Raw genomic sequence first — 22,568 nt, forward strand, 5'->3', positions numbered from 1 at the left:
AATACATAATTCATTCACTTTTCTTTTGACAGTCATAAGCACTTCAGAGAGCTTATGTTGCTTCAAGCAAGCGTTCTGCAACCTCCACCTCAAGTTAAGCATGTGTTCGCCTACATGTGTCTGCACAAGTGTGTGCGTCTTTTTGTGAGAGGGCAGGCAAAAGTTAAAAGGTTCCATCTCTTACAGTGTTTTGAAAAGTTTATTGGGGATGAGAGGAGGAAAATGCTGACTGGAGATCAAAGTTTTCTTTGGAGTCTCTATGAAGCATGCTTATCTCCGAGCTCAGACTCTCCCCTTTCTCTTAGCTCGCTGTTGCAGACTCCTTTCTTCTGCTCGCACTGTGTGCAGCTGGGCACTTTTGATCTTACTTTGACTCTTGCACACTCACACAAAAGTATTTGACCTTGCTAACATATAGCAGCAGCCTTTTTTTAAAAGAAAAAAATCGACTTCCGGTCTCTTTTCAGCAGCAAATGTCGGCTCAAAGCGTGTCGATATGTTTTTATTGAGTGCATTTTGCAGATGCGAGAAGGTATGGATTTAGCAGTTTCTCGCATCATTTAATTTTATGTGCTTTCAAAGCTGTGATAATGTGGCTCGGTGCACCTTTCTCTGCATGCTTCTTGTTCAAGTGTTGAGCAGAACATGCAGAGAGATACCCAGCCACCCACAGAGAGTTATATCACACGGAAACAGATGTAGCAGAAGATTTGCTGAATTTTATATGAAACAAAGAGGACTGAGTACAGGCCGGCTCAAGATTCTCTCCTTCAATTGGTCATGAATTTATATAACTTCATTGAGATGGATGCTGCAATAAACCCAGTCCAGACTGACTAAATTATCCACTTTGTAGACTCTGTGGTATTCTTGTGTGATAGTGTTACTATTTGCAGCGCTGACCCTGGGCAAGAGCCGTATGGCCTGCAGGAGACGTTGTCTGTGGGCCGAGTTGAGGATTCCAATTTCCAGCAGGTCTTGGTCCTCCACCACATTGCTGCCCTGTAAAACACCAAATAACACACAGGGTTAGAAAACAGGTTACAGCACAAACCAACAAGGCTCCACTACAGATACCTCCTTTGAAAAATAACAACAGAAGAGCCACATCTCAAATTTCTTTTCAGTGTGAAACGCTTCACTTCTGGTACTTATAGCCTGACCCCGTTTAGCACTGCTTCTGATAAAAGTTTGCACTATCAGCAGCTTTTGTGTACAGCGCATTGGCAATGCACCACAACTCATTATTCTAACATAAATACAATGTGGTTTCTTCTAGACATTACCCGATGGAGCTGCATGCAAGAACACAAATGTCCACATCTTTCAGATCTGACATTAGGTGGTTGTTTCCAAGTGCAAAGTCTGTGTAATGTCTATTTGAGGACAGTGCAGGTAATTGACCTGTAAATACCCAGCAAGCTGGCCAGACAAGTCCCTGCCTTCCTGCATCCTTTACCCAAGCACATTTAGCATTTCCGCTAGTAAGAACGCATCTGCTTTTATGCGTTACATGTGGAGGGAGCAATTCATCTTTAATATTGAAATGTTGATGTTCGAAAAATGTCTGTGCAAGTTTAAGCTGCAACTCAGGTAGACTCTAAATCCCTGCTCTGTTTAGTTTCAGATATCTGGATTTTTCTCCGCTTTCTATGGGAGCTTGTTGCCAGTTGAAATTTCAATGTACCAGGTCAAAACGTTGAGATAATTAACTTGACATATTGAGATAATAACACCCAAATTTTATGGATGATGTTTTTCCCCCAGCGGTGGGAGAAAAAAAATTAACGTGCTCTAGCTCATTGCAGTTTTCTCCTCATGTCGTTAAGTAATAAAATCCTATTTGCAAACTCATCAAGTTTTCTTAAGTTTTGTAACTCTCTGACACAGAGTGTGCATTTGGTTTAATAAGGTGGGGTAATGATGGTAAAATCAGAGTTTAAAAATCTTAGTATCATCTTATTTATAGCAGATATTATGAGTTAGAATGTTTGAGAACATCCAAGTCCACAGGTACGTCTCTCTTTGAATCATCACACCTTTGCAGTCTTATATCAACACTTCTATCTTGCTCCCTCTTCTTTTCTACATTGATATGAGAATGTTTTAACTACAGATCTGTAATAAGATAGCCATATGAAGCTAATGTGTAGAATTATATTATCTGGAATATTAATACCACACTATTAAGAATGCCACATATAGCTGCTGTAGTTTACCTTTGAAAACAGTTTTTAGACCATAACATTAATAAATCGAGTTTATTCCTCAGATAATATTGCATTAAGATTTCATTAGCTGTGAGGAAAAAATATCATAGGAAACACAACAAAGAAAAAGAGATTTTCCACAACCAACAGAGCGTGGCAGACAGCAGTACGATGGTCTTTTATTAAGACTAACAAGAGCCTATATGGGTATCATACAGCCTCACCTTTAATTAATCCAATGGGAAGCCATAAGAGAGTTATCAGTCATTCTCCCGCAAGAGAGACAGAGAGGGAGTCTTCATGCAGACAGATAATTACAGGAAAGAAGAGATGCGGTGTGCAGGCAGACAGCTGTAGCACCGAGAAGCAGCGACTCAGCCAGAAATATGGTCAGAAATACAGATTGTGACAGAAGTGAAAAGTAAAGAAAGGTAATCATCAAAATGATGGCAAAGAAAATGGGAAAGGAGAGGGACTGTGTACGCAGCCTGCAGGCAGTCTCAGGGCCATCCATACACTCCCAGCACACACGGACAGCGCGCACTCTGTGGTACTGAAGGATTACACTTGTCATTCCCTCCACATCTCCTTTATGTCAAACTAATAAGAGCTAACTAATAACACAGAAGATAAGAAGGAAAAAAAGAACACAGGCAGATACCAGATAGCTGCTGTTTTCCTCCACCTTGTTTCATTTCTGCGTAGAGATCGATGCTGGGAACACTCTGCCCTCGAAAAGGACATTTTGCTCCCTGGCTGTGACATTTTCATTCTAGGTATGCCATTGCTGCAGTTTAGTTTTCACTGCAGCTTCCTGAAGAGTTTCTGCAGTCATGCATGAAACATGCTGCGCTTTATGGCTCTCTCACGCAGATTCCTACGCCATTCTGCGTCCAGCTGTGTATCTGCTAATTGCATCTGCTTGTATTTGCATTTAAGAAGGAGGCAGCGTTCTGCATGCTGAATTTTAAATGGCTTCCCAGGAAAAGCGCTGCACGGTGACTACTGCGGCGCTCAGGTCTGTATATGCTAAAGTGAATTTGACTCCGTGTTAGACACGTAGGCTCGGCGTAATGGCTTTGAACAGGTGCAGTGTAAAAAAAAAAAAAAAATGGCAAGGAAGGAAATATCAAATATGAAAGAAAAGTGGAACGACATGCGAGAGGCTGTATTAATGAAACGAGGAAGCAGTGCTGGAGTTAGAACTAAAAGATCAATGTGTGTGTTTTAAGAGATTTGAATCTTTTGGTGCAGCAGCTGAGCTTCTGTTGTGAACTTGTATAATGCATATCAGGGGCTTTGGTGAGTTAAATAACAGGTGGGTGCCATTTTGCAAGTAGCATTAAAAGACACTCTGGAGTTGGCTGTTTCCACCTCTACGATTGCTAAGCAGGAACACATCCCGAACACCAGCTCCAGGCTTCAAGAAGCAATTCTAAAAGGTAATGAGCAAACTTTTACAGAGTCTCTTGAGCAATTTCAAAGCTAGATTGTGCTTGGACAAAAGTACTGAGTCGCACCTCTTAACCTTCGAATACACCCGCTAGCCAGGCAGTCTGCTTCTACCAGCATTTGTGAAAGATTATGTCGTTCTAAAGAGCTCGCTGAATTGGAGCACGGTGCTGTAATAGGATGCCACCATTGTAACAAGTCACTTTGTGAAATGTCTTCCCCTCTAGATATTCAACAATCAACTCTGAGTGGTATTATCGTAAAGTGGAAGCGCTTTTAGCTCAGCCACAGAGCAGCAGACCATGGTAAGCTACAGAGCAAAGAGAACTATGCACCAGCAGCTTCGTGGCATAGAGGTCCATGACTGAGGAGCTCCTCTAGGTGTGGCTGGCATACTTGCACTAAACAGCAATGCGATGCATGTTTTAATAATAAAATATGAAGTCATGATGTTTTGTTTTTGCCTCAATAAAATGAAATCTCTATCCAGTTTGTTTACACCACAGTCTAAAAAACAACTGCAGAGCAGATCATATAAAAACAGATAATACAATATCTTATATGATGTCGTTAGCAGACTTTAAAGGTGTGTAGCTGTGAGGTAGATTGGTCCATTTTGAAAAGTTGGATGAATTTAGGACCTTACAAAGAACAGTAGTTTTATTACAGTATTATTGTATAAGAATTCATTTAAAGCTTTTGAAATTAAGAGTGGCATTTTGCCATTTTATCCCCAATAAATCCAGTACTGAATTCCCTTTTGTAATCTGATTACTTCTAGATCTCTGAGTGAGCCTACTTCTGCTTTGTGTTCAACCTTTGAAAGATCCAGATGAAATATGCAGGTTGCAAAGACATATCTCCTGAAAATGACATAATGCGATCAGATGAAAAACTAAATAAATGCCCATGAAAAGTGATCGACTTTTGTGTGACTGGTCCACCTGCCTGTCACTGTACCGGGCTGTGAAAACTAATGTAGCAGATGATCGGGCTCATTCTGTGGCTAAACCTTAGCTTCCACAATGTCTTCACCTACTTGTACACTGGGACCTCTGTGGGAAGAAGAAGAGTGCAGTCCATAGATCAGCTCCCAGGCTGATTAATAGAGCACAGAGAGGAGCTGGTGTTGGAGCCACAATGCTACAACTTCACAGCAGAGTAATGACTCCGAGAGTCGGAGCAGAGTAGATTGGGGGGGTTTAAAGAAGCATGACTAATTGCTCCCTGTTGGGCTCCTGATGCAGAGAGATGGGGTTCCTCCATGTTTGTTCTTTCTCTCTCCAAACCTATTTTGTCCTGTTTCTCTTTGTCTGAACATTATGTTTGCCCTACAGTATGGCTACCACTTCCAAGTGCGCGTGATGGATCATGGGATCAGCTATCACATGAATAGATGAACACAACAGCCAGCAGAAATAAGTGAAAGCAACTAATGACGGTGTTGTGCTTTTCCTCCTCGTGCTTCTACTGTTTATCTTGTATTCTGGAGGTAAACATGAGCTCTGGTATGGACTGGTATGAGCTCTAACAATCCATTATGGAGGTTTTTAGCATCCACAGAGTTGATACAATTGCCATAGCCCGCAGTTATTTTGTGATACTTAGACCACGCCGCTTAACAACTGTGCCAGAGAGGGCAAAATCTCTAAATGCAGAAATTAAAATTCATGTGCAGTAGCAGGGGGTTGAGGCTGACATTAGAGATTGAGCAAAAAACGATAGTAGTGACGACCATTATCGGCTCCAGCAGGCCTGGGCGTGTGCTACAAATCATGCTCGACCTACTGTGTCTCTTTGCTCTCTCTCTCTGTTCTTTCCATGCCTGTGTTCATCCCTCTGATCTTCTCTCTTTGCGATTCTCCGTTGCGCCGCTTATTTCAGAAGCGTTCCTCTTTCCTCATTATTTTGTTGCCTCTCTCTCACTTACTAACTATTCAAACCCTCTCTTCTCTGTCCTCACTTGCACTTTTAGTCTGTAATTCATATTCCTTTTGGTTTCTTTACAAAAGTTGTTGCTCTTAGATTTATCGCCTTCTCCCATGTGAAGAGGCGGTGACTTAAGTTTCTACAACTTTGCGGCAGTTTGAAGAATTTCGGTTCCAGAATAAATCCCTTCATGAGCTGTATTAAATGTAACCACCTTATGAAATATGAATACTGAGATTGTGTTATTTCTAATGCTGTTGTTTCCTAACTTCACTATCAGGAGAAGCTCAGGGTCAAATTGATTCCACTAGCTTTGCATGCTTTTTTTTTTTCTAATTCAGCTGCTGTTTCTTTATTATACATAATGCTTTACCTCTCCATTTCTTTCACTGCGGCCTCATTCTTCTGCAGCTCTGGAGTCTTTTATTCTTCTTTTTTTTCACTGTGTTGAATGAAACTAAATAAAAAGCATCATGATTAAGGAGGCTTCACTGCACATGGCATTCTTTTGTATTAGTGTGTGTATCTCAGTGCCTCCACAGTCCACTGATAACCAGTTTATGTGGCACTTAGTAGGAATTCTCTACTATTTTCTATCACAACTGTGCTTTAAAAAAAAAAATCAGCTTTCTTCACTATCCTCTATTCATTCGGATATTCTCAGCATATATATGTGCTGGCATGCAGTGTGTGTGTGTGGGTTTGATTGTAATGAGTATTAGCTGGGACAATGTGACTGCAGTTAGAGGGCTAAACAAGAAGAATGAGCTTCTCGCTCCAGTGATCCCATAAATATGACGTAGCTTTGCTTTCAATTCTCCTCTCACTAGATGCATTTGCATCTTAGAAAACATATGAAAGGCTGCTGCTCGCCATGATGAACAACTAGGGAGCGGTAATATCACAGACTCTCCAGTGCCCTTCAGTTTTATGAAGCATTTTATCGTCCTTTGTCTCCTTGTTTTAGTTTCACAGCACACATCTTGACCATTTAGGTTCCCTGCACTCATCGGCATAACTTTCAGACCCGGGAGGCGGCTATTTTTTGTGAGATAGCCCAGAAACACCCGCTGTACATTACCTGCCAAGCGGCAAAAAAGCAACTGGATAATGTATGCAGATGAGCACCTAAAAAAAACTCTTTTAAAAAAGGGTGGAGGAGGAGGTAAACAGAGAGTGACTACATACATTTGCCAGGTGGCCACTATCTGAAAATCTATTCAAATATATGCTCTTGTTACACCCTGTCTGCCGCCTGTACCAGGGTCCAGTATCTGTTATGAAAAATGCAACCAGCACTATTTTTTGAAGTGTAGCACATTCATGGAAGAGGCCACCGCATGCTGCTAGGACTACAGCAGATGCAGCATGTGTTGTGCTTAGTTTCTGTCGCATGAAATTTGGTACAGTTCCAGCTGAGAATTTTTAGCACAAGGTTTAATAAATGGTTCATTGTTGTAAAAACATTATTTACTCTCTATTTGACCGTTTTGTCATTGCTTTCCAACATTCTTTCAAAACTCCCTCTGGATGTGATCCTTCCTTCTGTGATCATGTTACTGTACTCTTGCATTACAGAAGTCCTTTAATTTTCTAAATGATCGAGAGTTAGAAAGAAAGAAATGGTGCAATTGCCCCAATAATAAAAAGGACAAAAACACCAGAGTAATCTGCAACTTTTCACAAGAGATGATATGCAAGAAAGGACATGAATGTAAGCGTAAAGATAGAAAACTATGCAGGTTGCAAGCACTATGAAACCTCTGTAAAGCTCCTGCTATTGCAGCTCGCTAACATAAGAGATTTTTCGCATTAACAAACTAGAGATGAACAGTCTTGTAGGATCATTTATTGCATCATATGAAGTGAACTTTGGGGTGTGTTTTCCTGACAACTTTACTGTTTGCTCTAATCCTTCAATAATGAAACAAAGGTTTAGGGTATGTCCTTTAAATTAGAATGGGAATTTGTACTGATACGTGGACATATATACAGTAAGGCTTAATGTTTATTAAGCTGCAGAATACCACAAAGGTAGTGTCAAGTATACAGGAATTAAATAAGTAATGCATTGTTTTAATAAAAAAAACCCAAACAAACACTGAAGAAGATTTTACGACAGGCGATAGCGAGCGTAAGAGGTTAAGCTACCAACAAATATCTTAATGAAGAATCGCTTAGTAGCTCATTCAGCAAGTCAAAGTGCAAGACAAGACATGAGGGCCTGTTTGGATCCAAACAGAAACAGCTAACGTGAGTCAGCCTCTGTCTGTCTGTGTCCGTGCTCTTGCATGTCTCTCTGTCTTTAAATTTTCCATACATGAACGGTCACTGAAGTGGATGTGATTAGCCTCTATCCAGTGTCCTTCGTATGAAATTCTGTGTCCATAACAACCGTTCTACTCCTCGCCATTTGTCCATCAATCCGGCAGCACTCGTCCTCTACTGGGTGGTTAAGGTGCCCGGACACACCCACACTTATGACTCCTATTAGCAGTAAACGATAATGGCAGATTGGAAGGCCCATACTTAAACAGTATTCATGTCTATATAGATGTATATATTCTTGCACGCCACATGGGGCCTTTCACAGTTATGCACTGACGCAGATCAAACTCGAGGGCAAATTAATTTGCAAACCAATCAGCTGTACAAATGAACTGGCCTTGAAACGGGAAGGGGGGAAAAAAGCTTTTATTTTGTAATAAGCAGAGTCGTGGTTTGAATCATCCACGCCACTCGATTTCCCATACTGAGTGAAATGAATGTGGCACAAAGCTCTCGTTCAAGAAGCCAGTCAACAATAAAAAAGAGCTGCTCTCGCCCAACACAATGCCTGTAAGCCTGTGCCTAAATCGCATTAATATCAATTTGTGGTGGACACTGATTTTTTCCCCCTTTAGGTTGAAAAATATTAGCAGCCTTCTTGTTTAGTCAAGACCGTTAAAAAGCATAAAAGGAGTTACAAACTCTACTCAGCATGGGGGACACCAGCGAAACTTTAACACCCGGAGAAAAGCACCACTTAGAAAAAGAGACTTTGAAGTTACTCTGATGTTTGCGAGGCAGCTTCATCTCTTTTCAATATTAATTGTATCTAAAGGCGTTTCAGAGGAGACGGTTGAGCTATTGAGAATACGTTTTTAAAGAGGGGTGATGGGATGGAGGGAGTAAAGCCAGGAAAACAGATAATCCCAGAGTCTCTCAGAAACAATGTTATTGACAATAAACTAGGTCCACACGAGAGTAATCCATAAACGGTGGTGCACAGCCACGGGCTTAAAAAATACATGTGAGTTCAAAAAAACAAAACAAAAAGCTGTGAACAGCCTATGTGTGACGTTAACAGTTGCCTGGACACTAACAGCTGCTGCAGTGACTCCTACCTTCTGCTCATTAACTTACCAAAGGAGGATGTAAACAGAAAAATAATGTAATGTTCTGCAGACACCCATGAAACTCGATTCATTATGAGAAAATGGATTTATATAAATTTCCAATTAAAATTAGAAGTTGTGCTGAAACTCCAGATGGTAGGTTGGTTTTAGATAAATATCTTATTAAAAGATAGTTTGAGATAATGCTTCTGAATGAATCTGTATGCCAATAAAAAATTCAAGTATGCTTTATATGTTGAGCTTTATTAGGAAATATCTGCTATCTTGCCATCATCACTGCGTTGATGCATCCCTTAAGTACACAAGGCAAGAATGGTACCGTTTCAGCCACCCTGACACAGTAACCATGAAGGTGCTCCAGGTTTTAACTTGCAACTTGGGCTGACTTTTGAGAATGGCTAACTAGATCAAACTAAGACCAAGAAGTTCTCTAAAACCGCATGTGCTCTCAACAGTTACCAGCTTAAGAAAATCAGGAATTTCTGTCTTTCTCCATCCCGATATTGTACTTCATCCTCAGAGCATAGGCTTACTCATGGTTTTTAGGAAGACCAAGCCTTCAGTTATCTGGCTCCCGTGCAGTGGGTTCAGGAGATGAGCACCATTTCTACTTGTGATGCTGAAAACTACTTTTTGATCAATCCTATACTTAAGGATGCTCTGTCGACCCTGAACCATGCCATAGATATGTTGCTATGTATTAAGACTGCTAGGGGACCTCCAATTACGGACTTTTTTTCCACTCGGCATGGGTTTATATGTCTATCACTTTGATTATGCCTCCTTTCTCCTGCATTTTCAAAAGAGGAGCATAGAAAGACTACGAACAACTTAGGCCTCATAGCTAAACTGGTCACAGCAGATGACTGCCCCTCTTTTAGACTCGTTCTGCAAAAGGTCTCTTCCTGCTAAAATGAAGTTCTTCCTCCCTGCTTATAGAGCACCTGATTTTTGAGGGTCTCTTTCTAACATTGTTGAGTCTTTACCTCACAGTGCAACATTCATTGAGCCAACTGTTGTTGTGAACTAGTGCTATACAAATAAAACTGACTCAGAAAAAAGGGGAAACTTATGTTCTCTCTAATGGGTAGAATTGTACATTTTGAAGACAGTGCGCTGCAATTATCACCATGTTTAATTCTTTATCTTAGACGGCCCAGATACACCTACTGCTTCTTCAAAACCGTTTCATCTGTATTAAATACTTTAACCACAAGATAAACTGTGACCACGTGTGGGAGAAACACACAACAGAGAGATGGTGTGATTTCATCCTGTTGCCAGGGTAACTAAAGGAACAGATGCAGGTCACACTGAATGTAGGACCAGAACGCTCACACAGGCTTACATGCATCCATAAATACTTATGGTGATCCATGCATACCCTGGCGATTGACCTGATGTCAGAAACATCAACATTTATCTGCATTCTCTCTTCTGGATGTCAAGAAGTCAGGAGAAAATAAGAGGCTGTAAGTCAACCAGAATTAGAGAACTGGATAAACCCTCGAACCCCTTTATATCTGCCATTTTTGAGATATCGCTCCCCCTTCAGTTGGAGATTATTAGTAATAATAATCTCCAACTGAAGAGGAAGTCATCCAGTCAGCATCTCTCTGCTTTGTCTCCCATCTTTCTGCTTCTGCTGCAGTTTTTCTTGATCGAGCGTCATCGCTTCTCTACTGCTTTCTCTCCTTGTTTTGATTTCCTACTTTCCTGCTCATCCCTCCCTCTTCCGTGGATATCTTTCCCACTAACACACACATGCAACATCAAAAGAATGTCCAAAATGACCTAGCGAGTTTCTCTTCCTACGTCACTGCTTAAGAAGAGATTGCATAAACTAGAGGAGACCATCAGTTTGGATCCCGATCCGCAGGCTACAGGTGGTTGTGTGCACAGTTTTTCCTCTGTGTGCAAGCGGATGCATGCAAAAACCGTAAAACAACTGTGATTTCAGCATGCATTTTTATTGCAGCATGAGCACGTATGTGTGCAGCATGATGCTGGAGCTGGATTTTTTGCTGTGGCAGAAATGTGGTGTAGGATTTCTGTGCGTAGGAGGACCTCACATGGCATCAGATGGGAGAGGCAGTAATGATGGGAAGGGAAGAATGAAAGAAAGAGAGAAGATGATACAAAAAAAGGGGAAATTCAAACTAAAAAAAATCAGAGTGACGGAGGAAACGTGCTGGTCATGCAAATCCCTGCACAGAAATCGATGACATGATGAGCTCGAGGAGCAGAGAAAGCTTGAAGAAGCTTTCTTTTCCCTCAAAACACAATGAAAACACTCACCATAAACTGGACGTTGTCAAATCCATTGGCCAGCAGGTGGTTCTCGTACTGGACCAGGCCGATGGAGTCTAGCCACTGGCCCACAGACTGCAGCGGGCAGCGGGGACCTATAAGGGGGTGGAGGGGCAAACGTTTCAGTAGGGAGTAGCCATCCACGCGGTAGCAGCGGCAGTCTGGCTGAGACAGCTGGCACTGCCACATCATGTTGTGGCGGGCAAAGTGGCTGTCGAAGGAGCCCGCCATGCTTTTGAAGAGTCTTTTGGCAAGGCAGCAAGACAACAAAGATGAAGGGAGGGCAGGTAGAGGGGGGAAAGGGGGGAAGAAAAGGAGGCTAGGCAAGGGGCATGGTGAGTATGAAGGGGGTCAGCATGCAAGGGTGCAAGCAGGTAAAAGTGGAGGTTAAGACGTCCAGACGCTTCTTTCTCTGAATCCAGCTGGAGGAAAGATGGGAAGGGGCTGAGTGCTGAAGTTGTATCCAGAAAAAAGCTTCTGTCATGGAGGTTAAATCCTGCCAGAAATGGGTGATGGATAAGACTGGAGGTATAGATCCGCAAGCAAAATCGACTGTGTGTTTGTCGTGCACAGCACAGCAGCAGCTTCTTTTCAGCTGTTGCGCTCGCTTGGCTGCTCCCCGGAGCTTGTGTGTGTGTGTGTGTGCACGCAAATGTGTGTGTGTGTGTGTGTGTGTGTGTTTCAGAGAGAGAAAAAGAGAGAGAGCTGCCCGCGTTGTAGATTTCTCTTTATCAAGTACTCCCACTCTCATCTGTATGCTTCTGCAGCCTCCTCTCTCTCTGTCTCTCTCTCTTTTCTGAGCGCACTGCTTTCCCTCCTTCGTTCCCTCACTCTCTCAGTCTCGCTCGCTCGCTCTCTCTCTCCCTCGCTCACTTTCCCCTGTCTACCTCCAGTCTCCGTCTTCTCTCAGTGTCGATCATCACCCTGCTCTCTCTCTGCTGCTCTACATATATCTGGCTCGCACTGCTGATAATAGTCCTTGCAACATCTTCAGCTCCTTTGTCTGCGAGCTGAGCTGCCGACCGCTCATACCAGCACCATGCTGACTGTATCCATGTGGCCATAAATATACACACACGTCTGTGTGTGCGTGTGTGCGCGCGGTGCTTTGTATATGTTGTTGGTGGGAAGAACTGGTGTGGCATAAACTGGATTTCTCTCTGTGGTAACCATGGATAAAAGCAGCTTTGCATTCACAGATGAAAAGAGAGAGAGAGAGAGGATCAGGAGGTGGAGGATGGGGGACTTAATACAGGGAAAGGGGGATGAATGCAGTAAACAGAGATGACTAGTGGAGACTTCAAGGTATGCAGGTGAGGAAACTGGCAAAAACAGTGCTTTTCTGTGCAGAAAAAAAGTTCTATTTTTCCTGTAAGAACCACACAAGATCACTTACAAAACCACCCACATACTAATCAGATAAATTCTTAAATTAACAACGGCAGTCTTAATTTCATAGTTTTGGCCACCATTTCTATCAACAATATAAAAAAGCTTCTTAGCTGAAAATAAAACAGGAAATCAATTATTCAAATTTTAGTATTTCCTTGCAACTCCACCTCTATCTAATATTCTATATACAACCTATATAGATTTTACAAATCCAAAAAGATAGTAATTTTTTTTAAAAAATGCAAGTTTAACATTACTATTTTAAGTGACTTCTTATCTGAACTGCTATGCTGTCGCTTTCCCCCCATTATTTCAAAATTTACCACATGTGGGGTCTCTCTTTTGTTTCCTATAATGGGTCTAGCTGACAGGGTCAATGCCTCAGTTCAAGTTATGTCGGACCCAGTAAGAGCTGAGCTCCTATAAGATCTGTGGCACTTGCTAATTCATCATTAACACCCATTATTTCAATTACAAATAATGTGTTTTTAATGCGATCAATAAGCTTAAAGAAACCTTTTTCTAAAAGATCTATGCACAGTATAATGTTGTGTGAATGGCACTTTACCACCAGGGGGTACAGCACATTATTTTGCAAACATTTCCTGTTAAAAGCACACACAGTATAGACCATATATCCATGATGGGTGTAGCCACTCTTTGGTTTTTGAAGCACTAACTTAAATCATACACATTTTGTGTTTTTTTGGAACCCAAAGTGAAAGTGGGGTTCTAAGTACCTGTTAACAAGCTTTGTTAGCAATCTGCAGTGATTCACTGTAGATGGGCAACACAAATACACATACCTGCTAATTAGTGCTTAATAGCATATTAGCAAAACACTGGAAATTTGCTGGCAAAAACTGAGGCAAAGACCTATCCAGCAGGCTGTGAGTATATTTTTACCACAGCAACAGAGAAAGCACCAGAGCATGATGGTAAAGTGCAAACTGTGTCCATACTGCATCATAACGTTGACACAAAGCTAGCAAAGAACTGACTGTATGCTGAACCCAGTCCGGCAGCCAGAGCCTGAACTTCAAGAGGCACTCTTCAAAGCAGCATTGCTTTGTGTTGTTGGCGTTCTGTTCAAAAGAAAGATTGTGTGTCCTTATTACTGTAGGGTAGGGATTTGTGTCGGTGTATGGGACTATGGAAATGCATTAGAGGGCGTATTAAAGAATAACACAAAAGTAAGGTAATGAATAGCATAAGAAATTCCATTCTCAGAAGTAATTAAGCAAATTAGTAAGTAAATTTTTTAAAGTATCAAGTTATGTGTGAGTAACACTCCAACACTGCTAATTTATCTCATTACCCAAGCTTTGGTAGTAACAAAACTCAGATTCTAACTTGTCATAATCTCTTAATTACTCAGCAACTGCTATGTTAAGTGCAATACTATCATACTATGGAAAAATGGTGCCCAACATATGAGCATATGACTAAAAATTTAATTGATACGACTTGCCCTTAAAGTCAGATTCACAAACACTCACTCATACATGCGCGTGCTTACCTGAGGTACCATCCTTAATGTCCAATCCACTGCTTATTCCTGCCCCAATGGAGCTCATAATCTTGTCAATCTGATCAGATCAGAGAAAGAGAGTGAGGGAGAATCTCAGTTAGAGAGATGTACAGCGTGTGCAAGGAAAAGTCATTTCCCAGTAATAAGGCTAACCCCTATTTCTAGATCCGAGTGTCACGTAGCATGATCATTACGCCAGCCTGCATGCTCAATGCCAGTCATTCCCCCTGTGAATTGGAGGAACGGGAAATTTAAAGACACCAGAGCAGAGATGAAAGGAGAAGGTTGGATTGGAGAGAGCTAGTGTGGCTTCATTAGTGTCTGACTACCAGCAGTAAAATGATCATCCTCAACCCTGGACCTGCTGATAACCACTTAACTATGCAACCTGCACATCCATCTACATTTCAGCACCGCTGGCTCAGAGGTCAGAGAAACCCGAGTGTTTAAGGAGTCAGGTCTGACAAATTCAAATGCTGTTTACAAGCTGACAGACCATGAAGGTGGTCTTTGTAATAGGATAAACTGAAAGTAATTTCTGCATATGTCACTACACACCAAGCACCAATGCAAATGCAAGCAATAAATCAAGACTCAGAGTGGTAGATTTAAAGCTGATTTAAAGCTGATGTGACATTTTTCTAAACAACTTTATTTTGAAGTAAAGTAAAGCTAATGAATCGAAAATGCTGTTAATGATACATTATTTAAAAAAAAAAAAATGACGTGCACAACTACAACTATTTAAATGCAGTTTATTGGCAAGGAGATCACATCTGTAAGTCTAAAAAGTCTAAAAGCAGTTGGTTTGGGTCAAGTCGAATCCATTCATCCACCCCAGTATCAAGACATCAAAGCCAATCTGCACAGAAGCGCCTGAGATGTTTTGAATCATCGTTAAACAACAAAGAAGAAGATCACTGGGTGATGGACCAATTCAAATTTGACACTATATTATATAACACATCAGTCATGGACTATATTATCGGTAATGCCAGAATAGGTCTTTGGAGTCCTGTCATGAGGGTCCATTTTTCACAGGCGTACAGAAAGGTAGACAACAGGAAGCACAGCAGGTGAATTTTGGAGCACATACAGATAATCACAGGGTGTTTAGCCAATGTAAAAGTGCAGTTTGTTGTTTTGGTTTGTGAACTTAAATTGTTTTATGTCTATATTGTATATGAGTGTAGACTTGTATATAGTTAAACATGTATATTGTGTGATGACATGTCGAACTCTGAACGTTGGAATTAGAAATAAGGTGGTAGGAACAAAAAAGTGTAAACTTAGCTGGTGGTCTTAAATTTTGGTATTTCAGCTGCTGTCTTTACCAAAATCTCAAGTTTTAAGCCTTTATCTAATATCATGCAACCAAGATACTTGAAGGTTTTCACCATTTCCTGTCTTGTCCCACTGACTTTGAAATCTAAATTGATACCTTGGATATTGTTGGTTATGAGCTGGGGCAATGCTTTATCAAGATGTTCCAGCATCTTTTCTTGCAAGTTCATCAATATCATCTGCACAATGCAAGTTCTAGCAGATCTACCATAACAATGCACAGTCATTCAAAGCAGGGATAGAATGGTTACCTTTGAAGAAATGTCAAATAGTTTGCAGGTCCTAATTCCAAATATGATCAGATGCATTTACTAGATCTACAGCAGATCTCTGGAGTATTTAAGCTTGACATTTTAGCTCCCCTACAAAATAAAACTAATGCAACCCATGTTTCATGTGCCAGGCTCAGATTAAGAGACTAATCTGGGTCACTTGAGTTTAGATTTTGACCAAGAAGAACCCCCCAAATAACCATATTTTTTGTATAAACCAGCATATTGGACTACCTTTCAGCTTGTTGCACTAAAGAGAATGATCTTCAAATCACTGACTGTTATGGAATGTCCCTTGCCACTTCTCTCGTCTCAATAATGCAACACTTTCCTGAGCATGTGATAGATATAGAGCAGCTTTGTTATTTTTTCCTCTGAAATCCCTGTTTACCAACCTTAAATTTCCCCGGGGCCAATCTAACCTTATCTCTTCCTCACGCAGCATGCAATTATCCAGAAAAAGAAATATGAGAACTGTGGAAAATTCCATATGGCAATTCATCATCATCAGGAAGTCATGAGCTGCGTGGAGGAATTAATGAACATGTGCATGCAAATGTGGAAAGGCACGCACAAATGGACTTCCACTGACATGCATTAGAGTTACTTTAAAAATAGAGAGACTAATTAAGGCATCCCCATGATTACGTGTGATGGAACTTGCTTTTCATTTTCTGGGTGTGTCAGGGTGCAACGAGTGCTTTTTTTCTGAGGCGTGAAGAGTGAGCGGAAGTCAATGTGTCTGTGACCCCAAATGGTTATAAGGATCCAAACAGTGGTGTCCAGTCAATATATCACATCTGTGTCAGAGACCCTTTAATATTGAAAGAACCCCGGGCACAAACACACCAAGACCAAAGCACGCAGCACCCTGGACCGCATCTCTTTAATAGAAACTAGAAACTGCCTTCTCTCAGATACGTGGGTCTTCCCCGCAGCTTCATTGCTGGTTACAGAACAAAATCAATATGTGAGCATGTTAAATTAGCACTTGGGCTCCTTCTGCACTGTAGTAGCCGAGTGTATTTCAAAAGGAGGAAAAACTGAAGCAGCTTACTGCTGTGGGTGCGGAGTTTTCAACTGTTTCCTGCTGAGACGGTTCACTTGACCAAAATAAATGCAGTGTCAGAGCAGAGGCGCTGACAACTTGGCTTCTTCTTTAATGTTGCAACTGATGCTAAATGTTGGGTGATAAGCTGTGCATGTCAGGAAAACTGTCTTCTTACCTCTTCCCACTCAGCAGTGAAAGACGGCGTTCTCTCCAATCTCCCCTCCGGGCTGGCGCCTTCACGTGGGCTCGGACTTCCAGGGCCCTGGCCCCGTGATCCGGACCCCCAGCTGTGCTCTTCCTGTAAGAAAAAACAAAACAAAATAAAACCCTTTGTGCTTAATTACTGCACAAATACGAGATGCAAAACAAAAGTTGCCAAATATTTAACCTTAAAAATATGAACAACTAAAACTGAAAATAAGTCCGTTCAGTGCTCATCAAACTTTCAGCTGTAATGGCACTATTTTCATCAAACAGATTATGTATTTAGCTCATGATTTATTTACAATGAATTACAGAAGTCTCATAAAATGTGCTGCGGCAGAGAACATTGTGACCCAGATTGATGAGTTATCCAATTGGCTGGACTGGTTTCTGCTCTGTTTATGAAGTCACATGACACAGCAAGATGCAAATTATTTTTATATAAGTGAATATTTACGATATTTGCATTTGTGCTCAGTACAACAATACTGGAGACTTCTTTGCTTGTGCAGGCGTTTAAAAAGAGTGAAGTTTTACTTATGATGCCAAATGAATTCTCAGAAACACTTAATAAGAAAGACTCTTGTTAATACCTCTTATTAATCTAAATCGCAGAATTCATGTTCTTTTTAGTGCTCTGGCTGCATAGAGAATGACACTTTTAAGGTAGCAAGAACTTACCTGTATGGGAGACACTGCCACTAGGTTAGAATCAGACTTGGAAAGAGATTTCGAAAGCTGCAGGTCCAACACACTGCGTGGCATGGACCTCATCCTCCCAAGGGTGCAAGCCCTTTCCTCGTAGCCAATCCCAGGTGAACTGTCTTTGGATGTCGCTCCTGTCTGGCTTCCCCGTAAATCTGCAACTTCTCCGTTTTGACCAGAGGAACAAGAGGGTGGGTGGCTCAGGGTAGACCATCCACGAGGCAGATCTACCTGTTCACAGTTTCTGGGTTGAGCCTGGTCCTGGTTGACCTTGGTGTGGAAGATAGTCCGGTACACAACCTGTGGCTTTCGAGTGTCGTTGGCTAAGCTCTGAGAGTATGACTCACTCCCTGGCCGGGAGAAGACCTGACTGGCTCCTCCGCCGATCACAATGCTGAACTCCGGGGTCTGCAGAAAGTTGCTCTGGACATCTGTATTTTTAAAGGATTTGGGGCTGTAAAGGTGGTAAGGTGTATCGGGGGGTTCACAGGCTGGAGAAGATCCATGAAGCAGGCCTGCAAATTCCTCTGGGATGTGGCTTTTCCTGTGGTCCTGTGACAGAGCGTTTGATTTGGAGGACAAGCAGGGAGGAGGAGGAGGAGTCGGGTCTCGCTGATAAGGGATGTCGTCTGCAGACAGGACACATGCACAAAAAATTTTGATTACCATTAACTCAAATTAACCTAAGCATATGCATTGTATTTGAGTCAAATGCCAAAATAATGATACAAATGAATGAATTTATTCCAAGAATACAAGACAGTAAGTATAGAATAAAGGACTCATTAAATAACAGAAAGAGAAAGAAAAATAAAAACTACACAAGCTGCAAACAGGAAGATAAGAACAGGGTAATGCATCTTCTGCTTCCCTTGTAGAAGACTGTTTGTTTCTCAGAGGAGTAAAAGGGCTCCAGACTTGCATTTTGCACCTCTGCGCCTTCACTGTGTGGGTGCAAATGGCATGCTTGTGCATCTGAACTTACATGTATGCATGAACTCGTCCAGACAGATATTCTCAGACCATCGATGTGGTTTGAGTATTTTTTATTTTATTTTAAAGTGTCAGGGGATGCTTTTAGACGTCCACTCACTCTGTCTGTGTGCAGCAGTTGGAAAGCTGCTTCTGACTCTTTATGTGTGTGTGTGTTTGTGTGCGCACGCGTTCTATGTATACTTGACTATTATTGTATCAGTGAATGCTTATAATTACATCTCCATTAGTTACAACTTAAGTCGTGTATGTTTACATGTTCTTTAAAAAGATACGCTCATTAGGAAAAATGTAATTTCACCAGAACTGCCACATTCTCAGACTCATGACAAATCTTACACTAAATATGAGAGTGTAGTAAAGGAGAGGCTTAGAATCAAACAAAAACTAGTTAGTTAATTTCTCAGGTTAGAAAGGAGCTGCTCCGCCCCTGCACTGACTTTACTATTAATACCGAGGAACTATAATCCATCTTTCATGTTTTTACACCCACTGTGAAAATAACAGACTTTGACATCCACCGAGTATCTGACTGGCAATTACTTCATTACTGCAAATGCAGTAAAAGCATACCTGTATACAAAAACACACACATAACACAATCAGTCATGGACTGGCCTCCATAGAGCCCAGACCTCAACATTACTGAAACAGTGTGGGATCATCTTTACAGGGAATGAAACAAAAAACAGTCAACATCCAAGGAAGAGCTTTGAATGTCTGAAGGACTATTTCTGAAGACTGCTTAAAGAAATGACAAGAAAGCTGCCTAAGTAAGTTCGGGCTGTGTTGATGAATAAAGTCATACCAAATACTGACTTTCAAGCTCATTAGAATTGTACAGATTCTATTTTCCCCTTATAAACTGTATCACTTATGTACTTTTATGCTGCACCTATTTCCCATTTTTTGAGGGGAAAAAACCCAATAAAAACAACTGATTTCACTGCTTTGCATCCAAGGCAGGTTTCTAAAATCAGATTTCATTTTCCATTCATTTCCTGATTAAACTATAATACTGGTAAGAAAAAGGGTTTATTTCTTGTGTTAGTCGAGCCCCGACCCTGCTTTCGCTCCCTTATCGGTCACTTTGTGTTAAGATTGTGCACCAGGCCAAGGAAACAGTCTGACCATTGATTGATGAAGTTTTTTTTTTTCCTCACACATAAACACACACACCTAATAACTCTTAACAGTCAAATACAGTTGCTTGAACAAATAGGAAAAATTTACACTCTTGTAATCAAAACTGTCACTGGAATAATGGCATGTACCCTCACCGGCCCACACACACTGAATTTACAATCATTTGACTGCATACCCCCGCTGCCAGCCACATCCTCGACCCACACAAACAGACAGTCAATGTCTTGGTTTGTCAGCCAGTTTTTGCAAGCATTCTCTGACTGCCTTCTGCACAACAAGCCACACATCAATATGCAACAACTGCATAATGGAAGAAGAGAAAGAAAGAGAAAGAAAAGAAAGAGGAAAGAAAGCATAAAGTCGCCAACTAAAATTGCTCACTATGATTGAAACAGGAGATGATTCAGTTCTTCTAAAAACATTATTAATGGGGCCCCTCAAACACAGACATGTTGACTGCACCGCAAAACACACCCATCCACATTTCAGGTAATGAGGGATGAAACCATGACTCATCCTTGAGTATTGCATCTACTGAAAATGTCATTATTTCTTACACAACTGAAAGCATTTCGGATTATTAAGCCCCATCATTTTTCAGGATAAATGGGACAAAGCAGCCAAAAGATTAGTAATCCCCCTGACCTCTGATCTTAATATTTCTCTCTCATTGTCCACAGTGTGTTAATTTGATCGAGCAGAAGCATCCATAAGAAGACATACTTTGAATGGTCTTTCTGAGGGAGGCTCCAAAAGCGAGTCATTCCCCATAGGCCTAGCCATCTCTTATCACTATCTCACACACAGCGAATGCTTACAACATAAATGCATCTATTTTAAATTATGTGTCAGAATATTCACATGAGATGCGGTAACTGAATTGGCCCTTAAAAGGCATCATTAAGATCATTCTCCCCTCGCTTTTCTTTCTGTACGTGCCTTTCTCAACCCTGTTATGAATTTCTTTTGCTCCCTTCACTTCCCCTCTTTGTAATAAAAATGAAAAAGTTGGCAACAGGTGAGTCTACCTGTAACTATGGCAACAGCGAGCGCCAGCATCTCTCGCAGTCATCGGGCAGCTGAGTGCCTTTGACCTCCAGGAGAACGAGGGGAAAAGTGTACAGTGGATAAACATGGCAATCAAATCAGCAAGTTGTTTATCGAGACAGAAAACAAACAAAATAACAAAACAAAAGCCGAGCAGATTTTTGATTTGAAGAAAAAAACAGAAGAAAAGTTCTATAAAAAAGTATAAATAGACCAATACGTCTAACAGGCAGCTAACTATGCTTTTCTTTCTTCTTCTTCCCCTGCAAACAATCGATAGATTCCCCCTCTGAGTTGTTTTCACCTTCATTACTTATCCATTCCTGAGTGTCCAGTCTTCACTCACCATCCTCAGTGTCTTTGAGTAAGGCTGTGTGTGTCCGTGTGTGCGTTTCTTACCTGGAGATCCAAGGCTAGTTTCAGCTCTAACTAAAGAGCCGTCAAACTGTGTGCACCCTGCCCTCGCTTAAGTACAGCCAATATCTAGGAATCGCACAACAGCTGCATCACTGCATACCTGCTTTTTATTGCGACACTAGTATGAAAACACACAAATACACACAAGTTGTGGCATGCAACGGGACAGCCCAGGAACTAATCTTCAACTGAAAGCAAACAGCAGCAGCAATGTAAATGTTTGTGCAATAAATACAGATTTGTCATAATTAGAACTAAATGCCAACTGTAAAGGCGGCTGCTGACCGACTTTTAAACACTAAAAGTCTTCACTTGTGCACGTCCTTCTATTTTTCCATAGAGAATAAGCAAAAAATAGAGAGGGAGAGAAATAGAGCTGTATTTACTGTATGTAGTGTACGTTACGTAAATGCTCCTGCTGTTTCTACTACTTTTCATTTATCGGAGTTCTTTAGTGTTATAGCTGCCCAGCACATCCTACAGGTTGTAGATCAATTCAACACACTATTCTTATTCAAAAGAGGTATTGAGTGTATTATGTATTAGGACTGAGAAGTGACTAAATTAAGCTTAATGTAAAATGTCAATATGCACACTAAATGTTCAAGATAGCTGGGAGAGAATCCAAATAAATTCATTATAGATTTTTATAGCCAACAAATCAGCAGAAAATGTTAAATTTGTCAACGTCTGGTAAGGAGAAGGCTGGAGTAGATCAACAAAACACTGGAACAAGGGAATTAGCTTTCCTGCTCCAGGCAGACAACAATATTATTGTTGCTGTGGTAAGCACAACCACATCACCTCCACTGTAGTCATGTGCTTACTGATGTAACCAGGTAACCTCCAGGTAACCTAACTCAATGTTTTAAGTGTAAACTAAACCTAACCATGTTATTTTTGTGTTGTAATTTTACCCACGGTGTCTGAGAGCTTTCATTTACTTGTAGGAAAATCCCTTTACCACCTCAAAATGCAGCTGCTTGGGAATAACACTTCCTGAAAGTTCAAATACTTTGGGCCTGCAGCACTGATTTTCTGCGTACAGCCAACATTCTCTGTAGCACTATAAACAGTTTGCATTGGGTTAATTATTCTTTAGAACATACACATATTTACAGAATGTAGCAGACATCATATGGACCAGTAATGAGTTATTTTAAAGTT

At 41.1% G+C, this 22,568-nt stretch overlaps 1 protein-coding gene across 5 annotated transcripts in view; it reads right to left on the minus strand.

Moving 5' to 3' along the window:
* The window catches only part of anks1b (ankyrin repeat and sterile alpha motif domain containing 1B), a 274,655-nt gene that overhangs the window by 48,323 nt on the left and 203,764 nt on the right, over positions 1–22,568 (minus strand). For 4 of the 5 annotated variants that reach the window (XM_005947551.2, XM_005947550.3, XM_014329283.2 and 1 more), the window contains 5 exons: positions 17,775–18,427; positions 17,065–17,187; positions 14,211–14,280; positions 11,288–11,394; positions 904–1,002 (listed from right to left, as the gene is read on the minus strand). In XM_005947551.2, coding sequence (XP_005947613.1) covers positions 904–1,002; positions 11,288–11,394; positions 14,211–14,280; positions 17,065–17,187; positions 17,775–18,427 — 1,052 coding nt within the window. Of the gene's footprint in view, positions 1–903; positions 1,003–11,287; positions 12,904–14,210; positions 14,281–17,064; positions 17,188–17,774; positions 18,428–22,568 lie in introns of those variants that run through there. The other variant, XM_014329284.2, reaches the window with a different exon arrangement.

The sequence above is a fragment of the Haplochromis burtoni genome, unplaced genomic scaffold (assembly GCF_018398535.1).
Source record: "Haplochromis burtoni strain Fernald_Lab_line unplaced genomic scaffold, NCSU_Asbu1 Contig_49, whole genome shotgun sequence".
Classification (NCBI taxonomy): domain Eukaryota; kingdom Metazoa; phylum Chordata; class Actinopteri; order Cichliformes; family Cichlidae; genus Haplochromis; species Haplochromis burtoni.